The 20,996-nt window shown below is 45.6% G+C and overlaps 1 protein-coding gene across 1 annotated transcript; it reads right to left on the reverse strand.

Moving 5' to 3' along the window:
- Positions 1–1,076: 1,076 nt before the first annotated feature.
- On the reverse strand, positions 1,077–18,142 carry LOC147893157 (uncharacterized). Its single transcript, XM_087387322.1, has 5 exons — positions 17,846–18,142; positions 17,645–17,680; positions 17,358–17,559; positions 17,162–17,240; positions 1,077–1,691 (listed from the first exon to the last, which is right to left on the reverse strand). Exons 1-5 carry the CDS (start codon positions 18,121–18,123, stop codon positions 1,561–1,563), a joined length of 726 nt encoding a protein of 241 aa, XP_087243448.1. The 5' UTR covers positions 18,124–18,142; the 3' UTR covers positions 1,077–1,560.
- Between the last annotated feature and the right edge of the window lie 2,854 nt (positions 18,143–20,996).

The raw sequence follows: 20,996 nt of genomic DNA on the forward strand, positions 1-20,996 counted from the left end.
ACTGAGCTCCTGGGCTATTCTATCAGTCTTCCGCTGTGCGTACCCTCTGTTGGTTGATTTCTAACAAAGGTAACCTCAAGTCAAGGGAGACTTTCTATTTAACTGCTCAAAAGGAAGGTAACCTCAAGTAAAAGGACAACAGACCGAAGACCTTTAAGATTTCAGTCTATCCTCATGGAAACATAGCAAGGGAAAGAACCTTGTTCTGTATTATGCAGATGCTGAAAACCATAGAACCACCACCAACATCGGGCAAGGACTTTGCCAATGTGCTGGTTCCACAAGGAATTAGAATTCAGTAATGATTCCATCTTATGGGTTTCGCTGGCTTCAGGAAGTGCAAAAAATGGCTGCAAGGATTGAGCCTGTCGACTCCACGTGTATGGCTTCCAGGATTAAGCCTATCAACTCCACCCTCATAAATTTCCTTGGGTTCATGCATAAAAAGAAATTGAGGATGTGCACGATCTTTAAGCTATAGTAAACTTACTTCCAATTTTTAATTTTGTGCTTGGGCCATACATCACGCATGCAGTTGTCATGTCTGACCATCACTCTAGAACATAGAAAAAATAATGAGGCGTTGAATTGGGAGGGTAATTCCAATCAAATTGTTGGAGGTGGTGGCCTTCACCCCTCTCTTGGCGTGTGGAGCGTGGCTTGGTTGATTTGCTCACGGGGAGCCGCAGGCTGCTGACACGTGTAATATGAGGGAAAAATAATCCCATATGCATTGGTGGCCCTTTGGGGGCCTTGGATATAAACGCTTGTATTTCCCCCTCTCTCTCATCCCTCCCGGGACATTTTGGGAGAGAGAGAAGCTCCGCATGGCTAGGAGGCGGGGGATTGGGACCCCCCGCACTCGGCGTCTCCTGTGCTGCCACTTGGCAGCTCAACGCAAATTGCATGAACATAAAGGGACAAAAATATGTGCTTGGAACAGATGAAAATTTGCAGCCTTGCATCAGAGAAACTAGCTCACAACTTGAGTCTTACCAAAGGTGTATCAAATTAAATTTTCCCACATTATTTACTTGTTGCAACTTGCAAACAACTTTTTGATCCACATTCTACATCCATAAAAGGACCATAAGCACACATAATAGTCCAATGAGCTGATTGCCTCCGCCAGAAAAGTACTAAAGACATTGATAGACTTTTCAAACTCCCAACATTTTATTTGTAATAATACATTATGAACATTCCAAAGCTCTGGAATAAAGTACAGGTCATAACCAGGCCAAGAGCCAGAAGAAACACGTCTTTTGAAGAATAGGGTGTCACATCTTTGGAAGATACATATTACTTGCATAAAACTTATTTCTTGAGTTCTTGATAATGGTCTAAAAGCATTTATGTACGAAAACACTGCTATATCTTTTTTAATTTACAATTCCATATCCTGATAGAGAGATATGTGATTGCTATGGACAAGTTACTTCGGGTACCTTAATTATCTGTAACTCTCAAGAACACTCATTTAGAAGATATCAGACCTCATCCAGGCTGCATCTTCATCCTGAGATAAGAGTCATACTAGCTCTTTAAGGGGCCCCATATTTACAAAGCACTGTAGCTGGTCTTCAGATATTCTTCTACAGGTATTGCTTCTGCCCCACCATACCAGTCAATAAGAAATATGTCCTGAATTTTCAATTTGTAAAATTGAAAATTGTGGTCCTTTGGCCAGTCTGTCGAACAAAATCAAATGAAAATTTAGGCCAGGCATCCCCTGAAAAGAATGCCAACCCTAGTCTCTCTCTCTCTCTCTCTCTCTCTCTCTCTCTCTCTCTCTCACATCTTTTGGTGAAATCCATACGTCATTATATTACAAAAAAACAACCCAAAGACACACACATACGCACGCACGCAGAAAGAATACAGAAACAGTCGTACATAAAGATTTGGTGCTATTCGAAGCTCTTCTGGAAAATTTGCATCCCTGGAAACAACTCCGAGGCCGGCCTATCAGATATGAATAAAGGCACATAAGGAGCTGTCTGCAAAGAGATGCAAGGTGACAAGGTTTGGCAGGAAACCATGACCTACAAAACCGCCAAACGTAAGAAAGGACTAGTTTGAGGGAGCTGGTGCGCCATGTCTAACATTTCCTTTAGGCAACTAACATGGAAAGCTGGATGTACCCTCACCTCAGGAGGTAACTCCAGCTCGTAAGCTACGTTAGCAATATGCAGATTATCCAAAATGGATAGCAATAACAAGCTGACAGCTTTTAAACTTCACCAGTTCATAAAGCCCCGGAATCTTTTGGGAATCTAACATAGACAATTTGGCAATCTGCAAAACTCAAGGTGAGCGCTTCTGATTAGCGCAAAACGAAGCTCTATCCTAAGTTGCGTGAACATTCTCCTTCACGGATTGCAACATGTCCTGTTGGAATTATAGAAAATCAGCAGCAGCTCAAACCTTTATGTTCTGTAGAACAAACAGTCCACGAAACTTCAGGCTGGATTCCATGCGAAAAAACAAACATACTCAGATTAGTTAGCTGAATGCTTTGCCTGAATCTGACTCAGGATGTTCAGCTGGACTCATACTCAGATTAGTTAGCTGAATGCTTTGCCTGAATCTGACTCGGATGTTCAGCTGTGCTACAGTCAACTTCAAAAGCGATAGGTCTCAACCACAATGGTTTCCCCAGATCCATAGTATGCAACATCAATGTGTGGTCACCGCATGCTTCAACTCCTTAAAACAAAATCCATCCATAACATAAGCCTATACTTAAATTGCTAGTCTGAAATCCTTCTCTCTCCTCCCTTCAAAAGGTTACAAAGATGTGGCGCAATGTGCACATACTCACGGATGAAAGTTTGCAAGAACTGATTGAATCTTAAAATGAATCTCAATTCCATGGCAGCTCACAAAATTGGCTTATAATTGACTACCTGAGCTTTGCCCAAATCAATACGGATAGTGTTATGGCCCCAACTCATAGCTTGAGCTGTATTAATGATGGAATTAGGTTGTAAGCCCCTAAAACCCACATGTAACATGACGATGAAAAAACGCACGTGGCATCTAGGTCTCTGTTAGAAATGGCCCAACACAGGGTACGCACAGTGGAAGACTGATAGAATTGCCTAGGAGCTCACACAGTGTGGTGTGGGGCATGGAGTCACAAACTTCTTAACTTAATGTGCATAGAATAGATATACAGACTCATCAATAGACAATGAACCAGCCAGATAGAGAAACCACCAAAATAATATCTTTCTGTCCAAAAGCTATGGACACAATACAAAAGAGATAGATCCAGAGTCCCACCAATGGTGTGGTCCTCTGATCTTACCACAAGGTATTCCTCCTATCTGCCGGCTATCTCTAGACTCGAGCCCGTGTGCTCCACCTCGAGCGCCTGTAGACTCTGTCCAGAATGGTTCTCTCTACCTTACTGCCTGTAGATCAGCCTAGGTAGGCAGCACTTACTAGCTCAGTCTGCAGCTCTCTGTAGGTCTCCTTCACCTCCTGGGAGTAGGCCCAAGAAAGCCCTTACTGCTGCTCTTGTCTGCTGTAGGTTTCCTGCTCCAGAAAATGTTTGTATGAGGCACAATGGCCTCCTTTTATAGGCCAAAGAAATTCCCCAAAAAAAACGACCAGCAGCCTCAATCTGGCCAACCCAAACAGGCCGACCAGGCTGCTGCAAAACCGCCTTAAAAGAGCTCTCATAGGAAGGGCCCCTGGCCCATACAACTAGGGCCTTGGCCCTCACTTCAAGGGCAGATGCCCTCCTATATCTACAGGGTCCAGCCCCCCTCTGCCCTGCCATTTTCTAGGCATGGTAGGCTGGCTGGAACCAGCCCTACCAGACCTATACCTGGCCGACCAGGTACTTGCATGGAGTATTCTAAGTTAGTGTCCCAAATAGCTACATTGATTTTGGATGTAGAACTATAAACCCAGGGCACTCCATGGAATCCACCCTCGTGTCAGTGTCAACAACCAAGCACTCTATGCTGTCTGTCACCTTCACAGAGGTCTCTGACTCCTCGTCCCACATCTCAATGTCAGACATCCTCACTGTGGTTTCTAGGTCAACATATATGATCTCAGAAACACACGGAGGTGTCACCAGGAACAACTCTTTAATTACCACATTTTCTTTGGCCTTTGTATCGCCCTCTGAATCTGAGTCGGACCCCTTTCTTTTGTTTTTCTGATCCGCCTTCTTCTTTCTGCAGTCCCTCGCAAAATGTCCTGGCGTGTCACAATAGAAACACTTCTTCTTCTACTTCCTCTTGGAAGTATCCTCGTCATCATAGTCGTCTTTCTTGGACTTGCCACCGTTAGGCTTGCCCTTTCCTTTGCCAGCGTAGTCCTTCGCCGGCAACGCCTTGTCGTCTTTGTCGTTGTTGTAGAGCTTCTCCCTGGCTTCCTCCTGTAGCAGTAATGGACCCAACTCCTATAAAGTCAGAGGTTTGAGGAGCCCTTCACAAAATGTCCTGGCGTGTCACAATAGAAACACTTCTTCTTCTGCTTCCTCTTGGAAGTATCCTCGTTGTCTTCTTTCTGCAGTCCTTCGCAAAATGTCCTGGCGTGTCACAATAGAAACACTTCTTCTGCTTCCTCTTGGAAGTATCCTTGTCATCAAAGTCGTCTTTCTTGGACTTGCCACCGTTAGGCTTGCCCTTTCCTTTGCCAGCATAGTCCTTCGCCGGCAACGCCTTGTCGTCTTTGTCGTTGTTGTAGAGCTTCTCCCTGGCTTCCTCCTATAGCAGTAATGGACCCAACTCCTCAAAAGTCAGAGGTTTGGTCCTCTGTCCTACAGTCACAGTCGTTACAAAGCTTTTGAAACTCCGAGGTAGCCTCCTCAATACCATCAAGGCCAAATGGCACGAGTCCACCTTCTAACCAACTGATGCCAATTAATCCCTCACCACCTTGACCTTCGTCAAGTGGCTATGTACCAAATCTCCCTCATCCATATCAAGATTGTAGAGCTAATGTTAAAGAAGCAAGATCCGTCTTCACCTCCACTCATCCTCCGGCTTCACCTCCACTCCCGTTGTCAGTTTCCATAGCTTCCGAGCCACTAAATGACTCCAGATCTTCACCTTCCATATCGGGTAGTTTGTCCCGTCCAGTTTCCCACACTCTCCAAAGTAAGGGACATGTTGTCTGTCTCATACAGATCCTTCAAAGTGACCCACCCCTCTATTGACGTCTCGGCCATCTGGATGTAAGAAAGCACAGAGTCCGCCGTAGTCCCTATGATCAATGCCAGGGCATGGGCATCTCTCTCTTCCCAAGCTTCCAGCTCCTCTCTATCTACTTCCATGAGTATCTTCCCCTATCTGTCCATGTCCTCCGACTTCACCTCCACTCCCGTTGTCAGTTTCCATAGCTTCTGAGCCACTAAATGACTCCGGATCTTCACCTTCCATATCAGGTAGTTTGTCCCGCCCAGTTTCCCAGACTCTCCAAAGTTAGGGATAGTGAAAGAAAGAAAACTGGGAGAGGAGGAAGGGAGAGCAGGAGCTGAAGAGGCTGTGGTCAACATCTATGCTCCTAATCCACACATCAAAGTCAACCAAACTTAATCTTCAGTAGGCCAAAACTCTGAACGCACCTGACTGAACCTGAATCACCCTCCTTCTCGCAAGGGCACTATCCTCCAGTCGTGGAAGTCCATTCCCAAGAGCTTCTGAATCAAAGTCGTCCTTCAACGAGGTCCCTGCCTTCAAGCTCCCACACCTGTGAGCCTCCTACTTGGGCTCTGATACCAAGTTAGAAATGACCCAACAGAGGGTACACACAACGGAAGACTGATAGAATTACCCAGGAGCTCACACAGTGTGGTGTGGGGCGTGGAATCACAAACTTCTTAACTTAATGTGCATAGAATAGATGTACAGACTCATCAATAGACGGGAACGAGCATTTTTCAAGCGAAATCTTCTGAGCGTTCGAGCAAAGGAAAAAAAACCTTCCAACTATGCAAAAATATGGCGAAAATGGAACGGAAGAAAACATAGTTTCGCTTAGAAATATGCAAAGTATTATAGCAATGCCTATTGTATACAAAAATCTTTATGTGAATCTTTGGAAATGGTGAGAACATAATGGGATGGCTTTTGAAGAAACCCACATGTAGAGTAGACTTCTCTATGAAAATGCCCTTATGATCCTTCTTACAACTTTTACTTAATAGGGAGTGGCATTGAAAAACTCTCTCAACCTATTTTCATGAAAGGGTTTCTCCAAAGAAAACTCATTAAAGCAAGCCATCAAGGTAGTTTCGCTAGCGAAACCCCTTTGAAGTAGGCCTTCCAAGGTAGTTTCACTAGCGAAACTACCTTGGACAGCACTTTTAAAAGTGACATAACTTTCACATCCAATATCTAAATATAGTCATTCAACCACTCAAATTGAACGGAAAACCCCATTTGAGCACATCTAAGGAGTTATATTTTGGGAAATCTTACATATATACCATTAAATATTACGTGTATTTTATGAGAGTGATATATAAGCCCAATTTAATACTAGTAATTTAAACTTCTTTAGAAACATGTCCATAAATATCTTGTTATTTATGCTATAAAAATACTAGAAAGATATTGCCATATGATGTAAATATGTTTAATAAGTAATTACATATGTATAATATTATTACATTGAGAGTGATTATGAGGAATGTTTCTTAAAGGAATTATTTTTCAGCACTTTTTTTAGGTAATAACAGGGGTACAAAGGAATGTCTATGAATAAGAAAATTTATGTTATGTAAAAATGAATGAGTGACTAGTCTATATATTTTTATGATAAAGGAATCTAGTTCTAGTGAAAATAAACGTGTAAAAACAATGTTTCCTAAAGAAATACAATTTTTTAAATCTCTTGGAAAACACGCTCGGATAAATCTGCTCATAGGTTTTTGCTCGTAAAATTGACACATCCTAGAATAGACAATGAACCATCCAAATAGAGAAACCACCAAAATAATATATTTCCATCCAAAAGCTATGGACACAATACAAAAGAGATAGATCCAGAGTCCCACCAATGGTGTGGTCCTCTGATCTTACCACAAGGTATTCCTCCTATCTGCCAGCTATCTCTAGACTCGAGCCCGCGTGCTCCACCTTGAGCGTCCGTAGACTTTTTGTCCAGAATGGTTCTCTCTACCTTACTGCCTGTAGATCAGCCTAGGTCGGCAGCACTTACTAGCTCAGTCTGCAGCTCTTTCTAGGTCTCCTTCACCTCCTGGGAGTAGGCCCAGGAAAGCCCTAACTGCTGCTCCTGTCTGCTGTAGGTTTGCTGCTCCATCAGCCTAGGTCGGCAGCACTTACTAGCTCAGTCTGCAGCTCTTTCTAGGTCTCCTTCACCTCCTGGGAGTAGGCCCAGGAAAGCCCTAACTGCTGCTCCTGTCTGCTGTAGGTTTGCTGCTCCAGGGAATATTTGTATGAGGCACAATGGCCTCCTTTTATAGGCCAAAGGCCTTCCCCAAAAAAAACGACCAGCAGCCTCAATCTGGCCGACCCAAACAGGCCGACCAGGCTGCTGCAAAACCGCCGTAAAAGAGCTCTCATAACAAGGGCCCCTGGCCCATAAAACTAGGGCTTTGGCCCTCACTTCAAGGGCAGATGCCCTCCGATATCTACAGGGTCCAGCCCCCCTTTGCCCTGCCATTTTCTAGGCATGGTAGGCTGGCTGGAACCAGCCCTACCAGCTCTATACCTGGCCGACCAGGCTGCTGGTAACCCCAGCCATGTTGTGCCTCTGCCAGGCCCTTCTCCAGCACTGTACAGATCTGTAAACCCTGCAGATGTCAGCGTCATGTCATCGCTCTTAGATATCAATGCTCCACTCTCGTGTAACTACGTGGGAACCAGCTAACTCTACTTGTAAGCCCCCCATATGAGGAGAAGGCATTTGAGTAGCTTGGTTATCCAGTAGGGCCTAGTTTGGACACCAGATGGGGGCCATGTGTGGCCTGATCGCTGGACGGCTTCAGATAGAGTTGGCACACTGCCAACTAGGCTACATGCAAGTGCGGGAAGGCATCTCATGACTGACGCACTGAGGGTAGACGGAGCATTTCCCGGGGCAGCCCACTCTCGGGCTGCGGGACCCGTTTGGAACCCCAGATGATCCCGGGTGGCTCTGGGCCGAACGGGGACCGTAGGCTAGTTGCTCTATTCTGCGCCACGGTTCTAACGTGTGGTCGGTGGCCTATTTCAGGACCGACCTCCAGTCGGCCGTTTTGGGCCGACTGGGTCGGTCTCCCAATTGGGTCTAACCGACTACGACTGGTGGCTATATAAGAGCAAGCCCGTGAAGCCCATAATCATCACTGGCTACAGCAACCCTGATTCCTTAGCATCCAGCCTCCGTCCTCTACTGTTTCCAGCACACCATCGAAGCTTCGCACACAGGAGCGCACGGCTGGGAGGCAGCGCCATCTATTGTATCAGTTTTACAATAATCAAATTTTTTATTCTCCATACTATCTGCTTTTCTCTCTTGCATACAAGATCCTGTTATCTGTTGAGCACAGACGTTGTATTGTTTTCTTACATGGTATCAGAGCTTGGGCTCTAGCAAGAAGATTTGGTAGTGTGTTTCTGTTTGCGAGCAAATTGTAAGAGATGGCCCAGCCCGCAAGACTGCGAATCCCACCGTTCGGCGAAAGCGGAAAGTTGGACGGCACTAACTATCCACTCTGGAAGTTAAAGATGAAGACCATCCTAAGCGCATACGAGCTTTGGGATACTGCTACTGGGGTGGACGTGAAGCCGGTTGCGAGACCGAATCCAACCAATGCATGACAATAGATAGTACCAACTGCGGATCAGATTCTCGCGTGGACAAGAAGAAATGCAGATGCGCTGTGTTCTATTGTCTGCAGTGTAAGTGATTCTGTCATGGCGTTAATTCAACATGTCACCACAGCGGAGGAGGCATGGACGGTCTTGAAAAATTAGTACGAGACCACGAATCAGACGCGGATTCAGAGACTCAACTCGCGAACGAGAAACTGTCTGAGTCTGAAATGATAGAGAAGTTCATCACCAGGGTGAAGAATCTGCGCGATCAGATGACTGCGATTGGCATCACCATCACCAGTGAGAATCTAGCACGAAGGTGCATACGGATTCTCCCACCAAAGTACAACGGTCTTGTTATGGCGCTGAATACGCAGAATAGAAATCCGTCCCTCAACTTTGAGGATTTCAACGCAATGCTTCTGGAGGAGGAGATGCGTCAAAAGACGAGGACTGAAGAAGATTCGGCTTTCTCGGCTGGATCAAAGAAAGGTAAGGATAAGGACTCTGGTAACCCATCTTCTGATGATAATAAAAAGAGAAAGAAGAAGATCAAGTGCTTCTATTGCAACAAGGCAGGACACAAGCAGAATGAGTGCCGGAAGAACACTGCAGATGACAAGAACGGATTCGGATTTCTCGACTGGATCAAAGAAAGGTAAGGGTAAGGACTCTGGTAACCCATCTTCTTCTAATAATAAAAAGAGAAAGAAGAAGATCAAGTGCTTCTATTGCACAAAGGCAGGGCACAAGCAGATTGAGTGCCGGAAGAAGATTGCAGATGAGAAGAACGGAGGAAAGAAAGAGTCCAGCAACAACGCGCAGGTAGTACCAGTAGAGCTGTTCGTAGCAATTGAGGAGATTTGCACAGAGGCAATTCATGTACCTGCAGATGAACCTTGGAGCTGAAATACATCAAAGGCACACTTGATTATGGCATCACCTATACCAAGAGCAACATCTTGACCGGATTCTGTGACTCGGATTGGGCAAGAGACGTGGACAGCAGGAGATCAGTGACAGGTTACTGTTTCTCACTTGGATCTGGAGCTGTGTCATGGGTCAGCAAGAAGCAACCTACAGTTGCTCTTTCTTCTACCGAGGCTGAGTACAAATCAGCATGTTTTGCTTCTTGTGAGGCAATGTGGTTTAGGAGGATTTTAGGAGACATGGGTGCAGTGCAGAACAAGCCTATGCACTTATCATGTAACAAGCAGAGTTGCATGGCAATTGCAAAGAACCCTGTGTTCCACGCTCGCACAAAACACATTGAGATTCAATATCACTTTGTACGCGAGCTCATCATGGATGGAGAGGTCGACTTGGTGTACTCTCCGACTACAAAGAATGTTGCGGACATCTTCACGAAGGCTCTTGGAAGAGACTTGCCGGAGAGGCATCTTCATCGACTTGGCATTGGGCCGAAAAAGTAAGTTCACTTGTGGGTGAACATTTAGGGGGGGTGTTAGATATCAATGCTCCACTCGGAAGCCAGCTAACTCTACTTGTAAGCCCCCCATATGAGGAGAAGGCATTTGAGTAGCTCGGTTATCCGGTAGGTCCTGGTTTGGACACCAGATGGGGGCCATGTGTGGCCTGATGGCTAGACGGCTTCAGATAGAGTTGGCACACTGCCAACTAGTGTGGGAAGGCATCCCATGATTGACCGCACTGAGGGTAGACGGAGCATTTCTCGGGGCAGCCCACTCTCGGGCTACGGGGCCCGTTTGGAGCCCCAGAGATCCCAGATGGCTCTGGGCCGAACGGGGACCGTAGGCTACTTGCTCTATTCTGCGCCACGGTTCTAACGTGTGATCGGTGGCCTATTTCGGGACTGACCTCCAGTCGGCCGTTTTGGGCCGACTGGGTCGGTCTCCCAATTGGGTCTAACCGACTGGTGGGTATATAAGAGCAAGCCCATGAAGCCCATACTCATCACTGGCTACAGCAACCCTGATTCCTTAGCATCCAGCCTCCGTCCTCTACTGTTTCCAGCACACCATCGAAGCTTCGCACACAGGAGCGCACGACTAGGAGGCAGCGCCATCTATTGTATCAGTTTTACAATAATCAAATTTTTTATTCTCCATACTATCTGCTTTTCTCTCTTGCATACGAGATCCTGTTATCTGTTGAGCACAGACGTATTATTTTCTTACAATCGCATCCAAGGATCTGCAATCCCATACAACCATGCATCATCACCCATACTAGAGACGCTACTGTTCCGCATTGTTCCTTCACGGATCCTCCTCTCTTGGCTATGAAGTGCTGCCCATGTGGCAGCCCCCCCCCTCTCTCTTCTATGGACATCTTCTGCCCTAGGTCTCGCTCCCCCCCCCTCTCCTCATCATTTCAAGGGACAGGCACGAACCATCGTGCACCTTTGAAGTGGATTGTTTATCGCCTGCATGAATAGAATGCCATTCACAACTCTATAATACTATTTTGTCTCACTTCTTGATAATTGCATCAAATGTTTCGTCCATAGTTTCAGGGCTGGCACGGATAGTTGTTGATGGATTCACTATAGCGCTTGCTCATTTCCCTAGTAGCACAAACGATAGAGTTTGGTTGATGGCTCTCCCTTCCCTTGTCTGCCAACACACAATGTCCAATAAATTGGAGGTCCAATTTGTAAAGTTTGCACACGCATAAGAGCAAGGTGGGGGAGAGCTAAAAATACGACATTTGGCGATCACTTTAAGAACACTGGTATGTGCTGAGCGAACGCACATATATCCCTTGCCATGCTATCCAGGCACAAGACGTGCCTTCTGCTAAGATTCATTTGCTACTTCAGAAATTTTGCTCCAGCGCCAGCTCAAGCCTCAAGAGGTGCATGTTCTTACCAAGTATGTCATCACTAGTACTTTGAATCAGAGTGCCAATCAGCAGCAAAGAATGTGACCACTGCACAAGCGAACGTCCGTGTAACAGGGAGATAGCCTAACTCACTCTTTCTCCTACTCACTACTATCTGAACTGAAAGAATGATGCACTCAACACACAAGTGGAACTGTGGAGTGAGTGTGAGAATCAGAGGGAGAGAATATAGGCTCAAAAGAGGGAAAATAAATACTGAACAATGTCCGGCACAGAGGGCTGAGTACAACTGTAAAGAAACAAGTACTGTACGGAGGGGTAACCCTCACTACAAAAGTGAGAACTAAAGACTGCTGTACCAGACTGAACCAAATGAGGACTAACTGGGCTGGAAGGGGCTGCTGCCCTGGTGCAGACTCTCCTGCCCTAATCCTGATCCTTGGAGCTGCTGCTGCTAAGGGCTAGAGCACTAGAAGACTTGGATGAAGAATGAGGCCAAGGGGCTGGCCTTATATAGGCTTTTAGGGCATATTGACCCACCTGGTCCGCTGGTCAACGCCGCCCATTGACCAGGTCATCCAAAAGTCAACATGACCAAAAAGTCCAACCTGTGCTGTCTTCTGAGGCTTCTTGGCAGATTCGATGGCACTGCAGCCTGTAGGAAGCATGCCACCGGCTGTGGATGACCGTGACATCCCCTTCTCCTGAAACTCGAACTAGTGTATGGAGAGAACCACCTGGGATGCTGCATGGCGGAAATAACCTGTGAAAAGGACTTCTGCAACATCCATATACCTGGCTCATGGATCCTAATTTGATCGAACTGAATACTTGGCTCACAAACCCTGATCTCACGGAACTGAATCCCGAGGTCTTCTGCTGACTTGTGGTGAGCATACTGTAGTACTGTGTCCTGCTAAGTCTTGACTTGAGCGCTTTGAACCATGGAAATCAAGGTCAAGGCAGAACACCTTTAAGCCAAGTAATGAACTTGGACCTAGGGTCTCAGAGACCTTGACATGCAAGCATTGGTTCTGATTCGAACTGGTGCCACTATCATGCCCCCAAGATGACATCCGTTGCCTGAGGAGGTGCGACCCTGAGTGGCCGACTGTCTACCCACCCTGAGATCTTTAGAGTGGCTGAGGATACCTGCATGTTGCTCTGTACCTACAGCCCCGGAAATGTGCCATTCAAGGCAATGGTATCCGTCGGCGTAAGAGTCAATTGGGCCTTCTTACCTTCTTTGGTGGAAATGATGTCCTCACATATAATAAACTTACCTATGTTACAATTTAAAATGGATGTTCCAAAAAAAAAGTTTGAAGATTAAAAAATAGATTGTATCAGCACCTATCTCTGGTTCACACAGCCACGTGGATTTGCAAGGACAGCAGTATGACTATGCCCCGGCACATGATAATGGAAGCATTGGTTCTCTTTGGCATGCATCCAAGTACCCGGCATGGCTGTTGCTACCCTTAGCCATCCAGGCCCATTCCCACCGTCACCTGGCATAGAATCCAGGGACTTCTTACTGTTGACCTGCTTGGATGACGGTAAGCAAGAACCTTTAGTGTGGACTTCGTGGCTCAATCACTTTGAAATTTACTTTTCAATTGTGCCTATGAACGGCAATGAGTAGTGCATCCTAGCGTCCATGCACCTCACAAGGGAGGTGGTCACCTTGTGGCTCAAGTGGCAGAACAATCCCTATAATGCAAACGAGGAGGCACCTCTTTATAGATGGACAAAATTCGTGAAGGACCTCCGATCATAGTTCCAACCACCCCAATATCTGGATAGGCTTCACAGTCAGTTCTTCGAGCTACACTAGGGGGACACCAAGACGATGAACCATTACGCCAACCAGTTCATTCGGATGTCTGTACAATTGCAGCTAGAGGAAAGCCAGAAGCTGAGCAAGTTTCTCCATGGGCTGTGCTTAGAGATCCAGTGGTACATAAGTAGTTTTCGGCCATGGGATTACGAGAGTGCATACGAGCTTGCTCAGAACTTCGAGCCAGAAAAGAATTTTTGATGGGCAGATTGACTCGCTCTCTTTCCTCCCCATCTGGTCAAAGTAGAGAAATGAGGAGTTGCTAGTCCCGAGCAGTACGCTCTCTGAGCTCCCTGGCCTCTTGAGCCTCCCGATCATGTTCTTCTTTTGTCTCCCGAGCTGCTCTATTGCGTTCTCTAGCGGCCCGCTCACGATCTTCCCGCATTTCTTGGAGCTTAACCATGCGGTTGAAGAGACTCTTGGTCTACTGTTGCTGCATCTACATCATGGCCATCATGGCAGACATCGGAGCTTCTGTAGGGTTATGTGGTGGTAGGGTTTGGGAAGCGGATCCCTCATCCCCACCAGTGTTGGACTTCTCATTGATCTCATGGTGTCCTTTTCGGATCTTGTCTGTACCATAAAATAGTGGGGCTGTCCCTAAACTAACCCTCCCTATCTCAGGAAAGAAAATATGAAGCTCTGATATCAATATAACAGGGAGATAGCCTAACTCACTCTCTCTACTATCTAAATTGAAAGAATGATGCACTCAAAACACAAGTGGAACTATGGAGTGAGTGTGAGAATCAAAACGAGAGAATATAGCGGCCTCCAAACAATGTCTGGCCCAGAAGGCTGAATACAACTGTAAAGAAACAAGTATTGTACAAAGGGAGAACCCTCACTACAAAGAGAGAACTAAAGAATGTTGTGCGGGACTAAACCGAGGATGAGGACTGACTAAATGAGAGCTAGAAGGGGTTGCTAGGCTGGAACTTGGTGCAAACTCTCCTGCTCTGGTGCTAATCCCTGGAGCTACTGTTGCTGAGGGCTGGAGCACTAGAAGACTAGGATGAAGAATGAGGCCAAAGGGGCTGGCATATAGGCTTTTAGGGCAGACTAACCGACCTGGTCGTTTGGTCAACTCCAACCATTGACCAGGTCGACCAAAAAATCAAACTTGTGTTTTTTTAACCTGCCTTGTCGTCTAAGGCTTTATGGCAATATTTGAAGGTGTTGTAGACCGTAGGAAGCATGCCACAGGCTGTGGATGCTCGTGACAGTCCGACAAGTGAGCTAAAAGACTCCAATAGTATATGGCTCGGCGCATGGCGCACTTGGAGCATGGCCGAGCAGCAATGTAAGACCAAGAGCATGAATGGCAAGCAACACTCTAGGAAACTAGCATAGAAGAACTCCAAAGCCAATTGGGAGATACTGATAATTGCGCAAATACAAGTGTACTACGAGGCACAAAGAGGTCTGAGGCGACTCCAATTGAGGGTACAACCTCAAAATCCTGTGTGTGTGATCCTATACCAGTAAGCTTCAGCTCAAGGTAGCTCAAGGAGCCCCAACAAGAAAGACCTAGAAAGCCCTCGAGACAACTTCGGATGTGCAAGTCGTCCGCGGAGGAGCACCACACAATGAGAACGACTTTGTCACATCAGATTCCACCCCAATATGTCAAAACTGACAACGCCCTAAACTACGAGCATGGATGCACAAGCCAAAGACCGATAAGCCCAAACAATCAAAGTCAAACTTCGGCGAGTAACAAATGCCACCGCAATAGACGAATGGCATCCTCGCCAAGAATCAAATAGATTTTCAAGGGCTAGAGGATGAAAATTCTTTTGCCACGTCCAAAGTTTCCTTCGAGTTTGCACCATCAATGGGTGTAATATCCAGGATGACTTCATGAATTATTGTCCTTGCACCTCAAGGAGAACAGCTCAAATGTGGTTCAAGGGGTTTCGAATGGGGCGTTTCCGAGACTAGGAAACAAATGAAAGATGACTTCCTATGACGGTTTTACCAAGAAATCAGCGAGGAAGATGTCAAAACAAAACTCAAAGCAAAAGAAAACAGAGCCAATCCAAGAATTTGTGCTGCAAACCTGAGCACTCATTAATCAGCTTGGCAGCATTCCAAACGACAAAACTATGAGAACTTGTCTTTTGAGCGGCTCGTTGATAGATCGTTGGTCAATGGAGAACATGAATCCCACTAGAACCTACAATGGACTGCTCAATAGAGCCATTGCTTTGAGAATAAAGAATGTGACCAAGATCAAAGGTAGAAAGAAGATGAAAGATAGTGATGAAGAAGAAGAGGTAGCTTCCCCAAAGTTCAAGAAAAAAGCATTGATGACCCAGCTGAAGAAGGCTTTTCAAGAGCTCGGATATATTGGAAAGGTCACCTCCCCATCTGTAAGCCCCCAAATGAGGAGAGTGTGGGGGAGGGAGACCTAGGGCAGGATGTGCCCAAGAGGAAAAGAAGAGCGGGGGCTGCCACATGGGCAGCACCTCACATCAAAGAACATGGAAGGTACCCGGAGCTAGGATGGATCTGCATAGCGCTGACATCAGCAGTGTACGGAATTGTACGGCGCTGGAGAAGAGCCTGGCCGAGGGCAGAACCAGCAGGACAGAAAGGCGCTGACATGGCAGGTCAGGAGCAGCAAATGGGGGTTGCCAGTGGGCAGTGGCATGCCTTATATAGGCTGGGCCCTTGCCTTGATTGGAGGGCCACAAGCCCTAAAAGTGTGGGCCATAAAAGGCCTAGTTTTGTGAGCCCTTAAAGGGCCGGTTGGGCTGAGCCAACCAGGTCGGTTGGGCCAGCCAACCTGGTCTGTCCAGTCGGCCCAGATTGGGACAGACTGGTCGGGTTTTTTGACAGGCCCCTAGGCCTATAAAAGGAGGGGCTTCATGCCCCATTATTCATCCAACATCCAGCAGAAAGTGGCACTAGGCACTTACTTAAAGTCACATTGGAAGGCTCCCCCGGCCTAACACTGTCCTATTTGTCAAGTCATGCTATGAACTTGGGGTCATAACAATTATGGTAAGCTTTATGACGGCAAAGGTATTTGAGTCACTATTATGAAGCAGAAACTTTGTGAATGGGCAGAAAAGAATGGAGCTAGCAACCCTTTCCAAGCGGGGTTTGGGCCTAAGGACTCCACAATAAACCATCTGGTTGTCTCAAGGTCTGTCTCGAGATCATCAATAGAAGGGTTGAAAGATAAAGGAAGCTTCCATTTTTTGTTGCTTATGGAATTCAGAAACAGTCTGCCCCTTCATCCAACTGCATAACCAAAAAGGGTTCTTTTTAAATAGGCTGAGCTTTATGGTCCATGTGTGTGTGTGTGTGTGTGTGTGTGTGTGAAGAGGGGGAGGGGGGGGGGGCATGCGCGTGCACACGCATATACAAATGGAATGTCCAGCACTTGTACACGATACTCTCTTCTAGCAGCCAGCTTATTTACTAGGGCACTATATTTGATACACAGGAACCAGCTTCTAGAAGATTCAAAGGCACACCATTATTGATGGTGTCATTTTTGGCATCTTAAACCTCAAGTTACTGAATCCCATGGAACAACAGCTGACAGATCATGCTTATTCTGCAGGTCTCATAGATCTCCATGGGTTTCCTGAGAACATTAACAAGCTAATCCCAAGCATGTGCATGCACACACAAATACAATAGACTCCTCCTGAACCTCACAGACACGCACACAAGCTCAGGAATTCCATACCTTGCATCTCAGGATGTCTTGAGAACAGAGATTCTCTTGCAAAATTCACCTCCCACTCTCCGTCATCAAGAAGCTGCATCTGCATAAACTTTGTACAAACGTTGTTAGGTGTATAAATGAGGGCAGTGCTTTGCCATGTATACTGCATAAGCGTCTGGTTGCATTTCAGAAAAAAGGCTAAGGATTCATAAGAGACCTGTCCGGAGAGCGTGATCTTAGCACAGGTGGGATTTTCAACATCCCTAGTGCCACAGGTGCCAAGAGGAGACTCACTAACTGTCAAGGAACAATAGGGAATGACAGCTAAGTCTCTTGGAGTAGGGTCAAGGTTCGATAAGTAAAAATAGGGAACACCGGTTGAATTTTCAACAGGTCCATCACTGTACGATGCTACATTCCTGCAAGGTGAAAACCGTGGTGTCACATTTGTGATGCAACAAACAGACTTCTCGATCAAAACCGTATAGCAGTTTTAGGACTTACCCAAAAGGAATTCCATTTAGGTGGATCGAAACAGTGCTGCGATTCATTTCACAATCAAAATAACCATTAGTTCCCATTAAACTGCCATCAGAATGATACTTCCCGTTTTTGACTTCATCATCACACAATCAAATAGTGTATTAAAAAGCGACAGCAGCTGTAGGTTTGGGCCTACATATCGGCAAACACACGCAGGCAAACCTTATCACGCCCCAATTGTTGGCTTTAACGAGCCAACGCGCAACGCTCCAAGCATCCTCAGGATCTGGTCGTTTCAGTAACGGCCCACTTGCAAGCACTGCTCCCAACTCTACTAGAAAGAAAAACAAGACACGGATAGCGTGTTGCATAATGAAAGCTTCGGACGCGGTGCACTCGCCAAAGAAAAGACGAATCTCACAGAATTGATACTCTGTAAAAAATTTCAAGAACTCCCAACAATCTGAATTCCAGAAGCTCCTCCCTTGATTGTGAAGCATGTGATTTAGAGCCAGCTTGCGAGTCAAACAACGATGTGTTTGACTTGTAAGCCCCAAAATTTTATTCCTCCCAATATATATAGTATAGGAAATTGTTAATAAAATTTCATAACTCCACATATGGGACTCAAAATAATTTATCATCATAATAGAATTGCAAATAAAAGTGTGCTTCTTTACTAGCACTGCCGTTAGGGGCAGAGGCCCTTTGAAAGCGGATCAACTTGAGTTATACTCCCCCACTTGGGGGCAATGCACTAGGCACGTGTGTGCCCCGCGTTTAAAACATTGTATTAGTGAAGTCAAAGGAAAAAAAGAAAAAAAAGGAAAAAAGAGAAAAAGAAAACAAGAGGAGATCCGAGCTTGGAAAGAGCGCACTGCATGAGCTATCTCCAAGGGTGAACTGATGAGGAGTGTGAACTCCGAGACTATGCCCAAGGGTGAGAGTTGTGCTCTAGATGGGGAGGGATGTGAGATGAGTGTAGAGGGGTCGGTGGACAAGGAGGGGAAGAAACCTAAAGTGTAGGAGGAGTTGTGCTCCAGATGGGGAGGAATATCAGATGAGTGTAGAGGGGTCGGTGGACAAGGAGGGGAAGGAACCCAAACTGCCCTCCTACACAAATGTTGTGGCTATTAGGCTTTAAGGGGGGCTCTCTCCCTTTGTTGCAAAAGAAGAGGGTAGAAGTTGCATGGCGTACAAAAGATGCAGATGGAAGGGTTTATTAGAGTTGAGGAAGAAACATGCTACCCCCCCCCCACCCCGGCAACAAGACTATAAGCTTGGAAACTCAATCCACATGGGACAATAATGAAATATAAACTTATCAACACCAAAAGATGGACTCGAGGATTAACCAACATCACGACTCTTGCAAAGAAGAACGACCTTCCACACCAACTCATCAAGAACTCATCTTCGAGATCTTCAAAAGCATAATGAAGAAGAAAAAAAACATTTGTCGAGGAACCTTGTGGCATACCCATTCGAGGGAATTTCACACTCATAATGCTCAAGCTCAAGCATTGAGGGTATCCTTCCCATGAAGAAGAGATAGACGCACCCTTTGCCCCTGCTTGATGACCTCCATTGGGATCTCACATACGGTAGGGTATCAAGTGGCTAGCTAGCTCTTTGGGAAATGTTATCCTCATCACTCTGTCTACGAGAAATGTTTTTGGTCTCATAAAAGCTTGGATTCTGGATTTTGTGTAAATTATGTTGCCAAATTGGCTTGGTGCTTGCTCCATTTGTTCTCTTTGGTCCATGCCCAACTCTAGTTTTGTCTACAAGAAAACGGGTCATTTTGCATAGAATTGTCCAAATAAACCTTAGAACACTAGCTTTGCAAGGGGCGATAAGTCTCCTAGCATGCAAGAGGATCAAGTCGATCGATTGGAGCCTGTACACATCTCAATTGGTTTGAGAGCATCATGATCTTGCCGTGGAATCTAAGAAGACAGATGGAGGTGCGAAGGATGTGCCATGGAATAATGTTAGGAAGAGCAGTGGAAAACTATGGGGAAGAAAAGAAAAGCCAAAGTGGAGCTCTATGATGGACGACCATTCCTAACCTCTTTGAAGGAAGCTTCCCTCTTGGCAGATAAGGTTGTGGAAGGGGATGTGCGTTTAGGGAGGTCTTAGGTCAAGTGGCTCGAGAAGCAACTTCACATGGGGAAAGTCAAGAGGCAACTCTAGAACGTCATGAAGAAGTTATGCCAAGTGCCAACCACAAGAAGCAAGTGCATGACAACAAGATCCGTCAGAGAATGCCATTACGAATGCAAGGCCTAATGTGAATGCATAGTCAAATTGTGGTGTGTCAAAACACATCAAGGATATTGCTAGGAATGATGGTTCAGGTAAAGAAAACAAATCAAAGGTAATCAAGGTGTTGGAGGCTTGGGAAAGGCTATAGGAAGTACACTGGAATGTATGTGGTGGTTGTTGCAATAAAGTAAAGCAAAAAGGATGTGTCATAGGTGTGCAAGAGAAAAAAGGTGATGTAATTCTTTTGTAAGAGCTGAAGTATGGGAAGGGGATAAGTTTTTGGTTTCCCTTTTGTTAGATGGTTTTGATGTCTTTGTTAACTCTGCTAGTGAAGGGAAAAGGTGTTATGCTATTCTGGTTCAAATTCCCTTGGGTGCTAGAGAGTTATTTCAACATACTGAAGGTTGGTTTATCACTATAGCTATTATTGTGAGTGGATTTCAATTAAATGTTGCAAGTAGCTATGTGTTGAATAGACATTAAAGTTATATAAATCAAAATGACTGACCTTGCTACTCAAACAAATCTCAACATGATCTGTATGCTTCTCTTTCTTCTCCCTGCCATACATCTCAAAGACAAAAGTGAAACTCCCAAGTACATCCTACAAATGATAATTAGCATTAATGTTAAGAAAATATTCAACAACCTGACTTCGATAAATTGCCCTTGTTGAGATCTTCTGTAGATAACAATAAAGCCTTACGATTGAATGCAATTTGAAGGTCAATCCTCCAAAACATGATGCAACATAGCCATTGATTAACAAGCCAGCCTTATAATTCAATGCAATTTAAGTGCCAATCATCCAAATCCTGCCTGCAACATAGCCCCAAGATGAACCACCTCCCACTCAGTATGTGGGAACTTATTCCTAAACACATCCAAGGCCTTCTAATATGTCTTATTTGCATCCCATATGTGGGTCCACATACGAACAGCCCTTCTTTTGCAAAGTGCAAGCATGAGGTAATCAATTATTGCCTAGGGTTTCCCATCCGCAGTCACAGCTAAACTCCACCATATGTCTTCATTCAAGATTGCATCACTCTAAGACTACTTCTTCCTTTCCATGTCGACGTTTAACTACACATCTTCCATGCAT

Source organism: Dipteris shenzhenensis, chromosome 16, assembly GCF_047967505.1.
Source record: "Dipteris shenzhenensis isolate YYH24624 ecotype China chromosome 16, Dip_SZ_1.0, whole genome shotgun sequence".
Classification (NCBI taxonomy): domain Eukaryota; kingdom Viridiplantae; phylum Streptophyta; class Polypodiopsida; order Gleicheniales; family Dipteridaceae; genus Dipteris; species Dipteris shenzhenensis.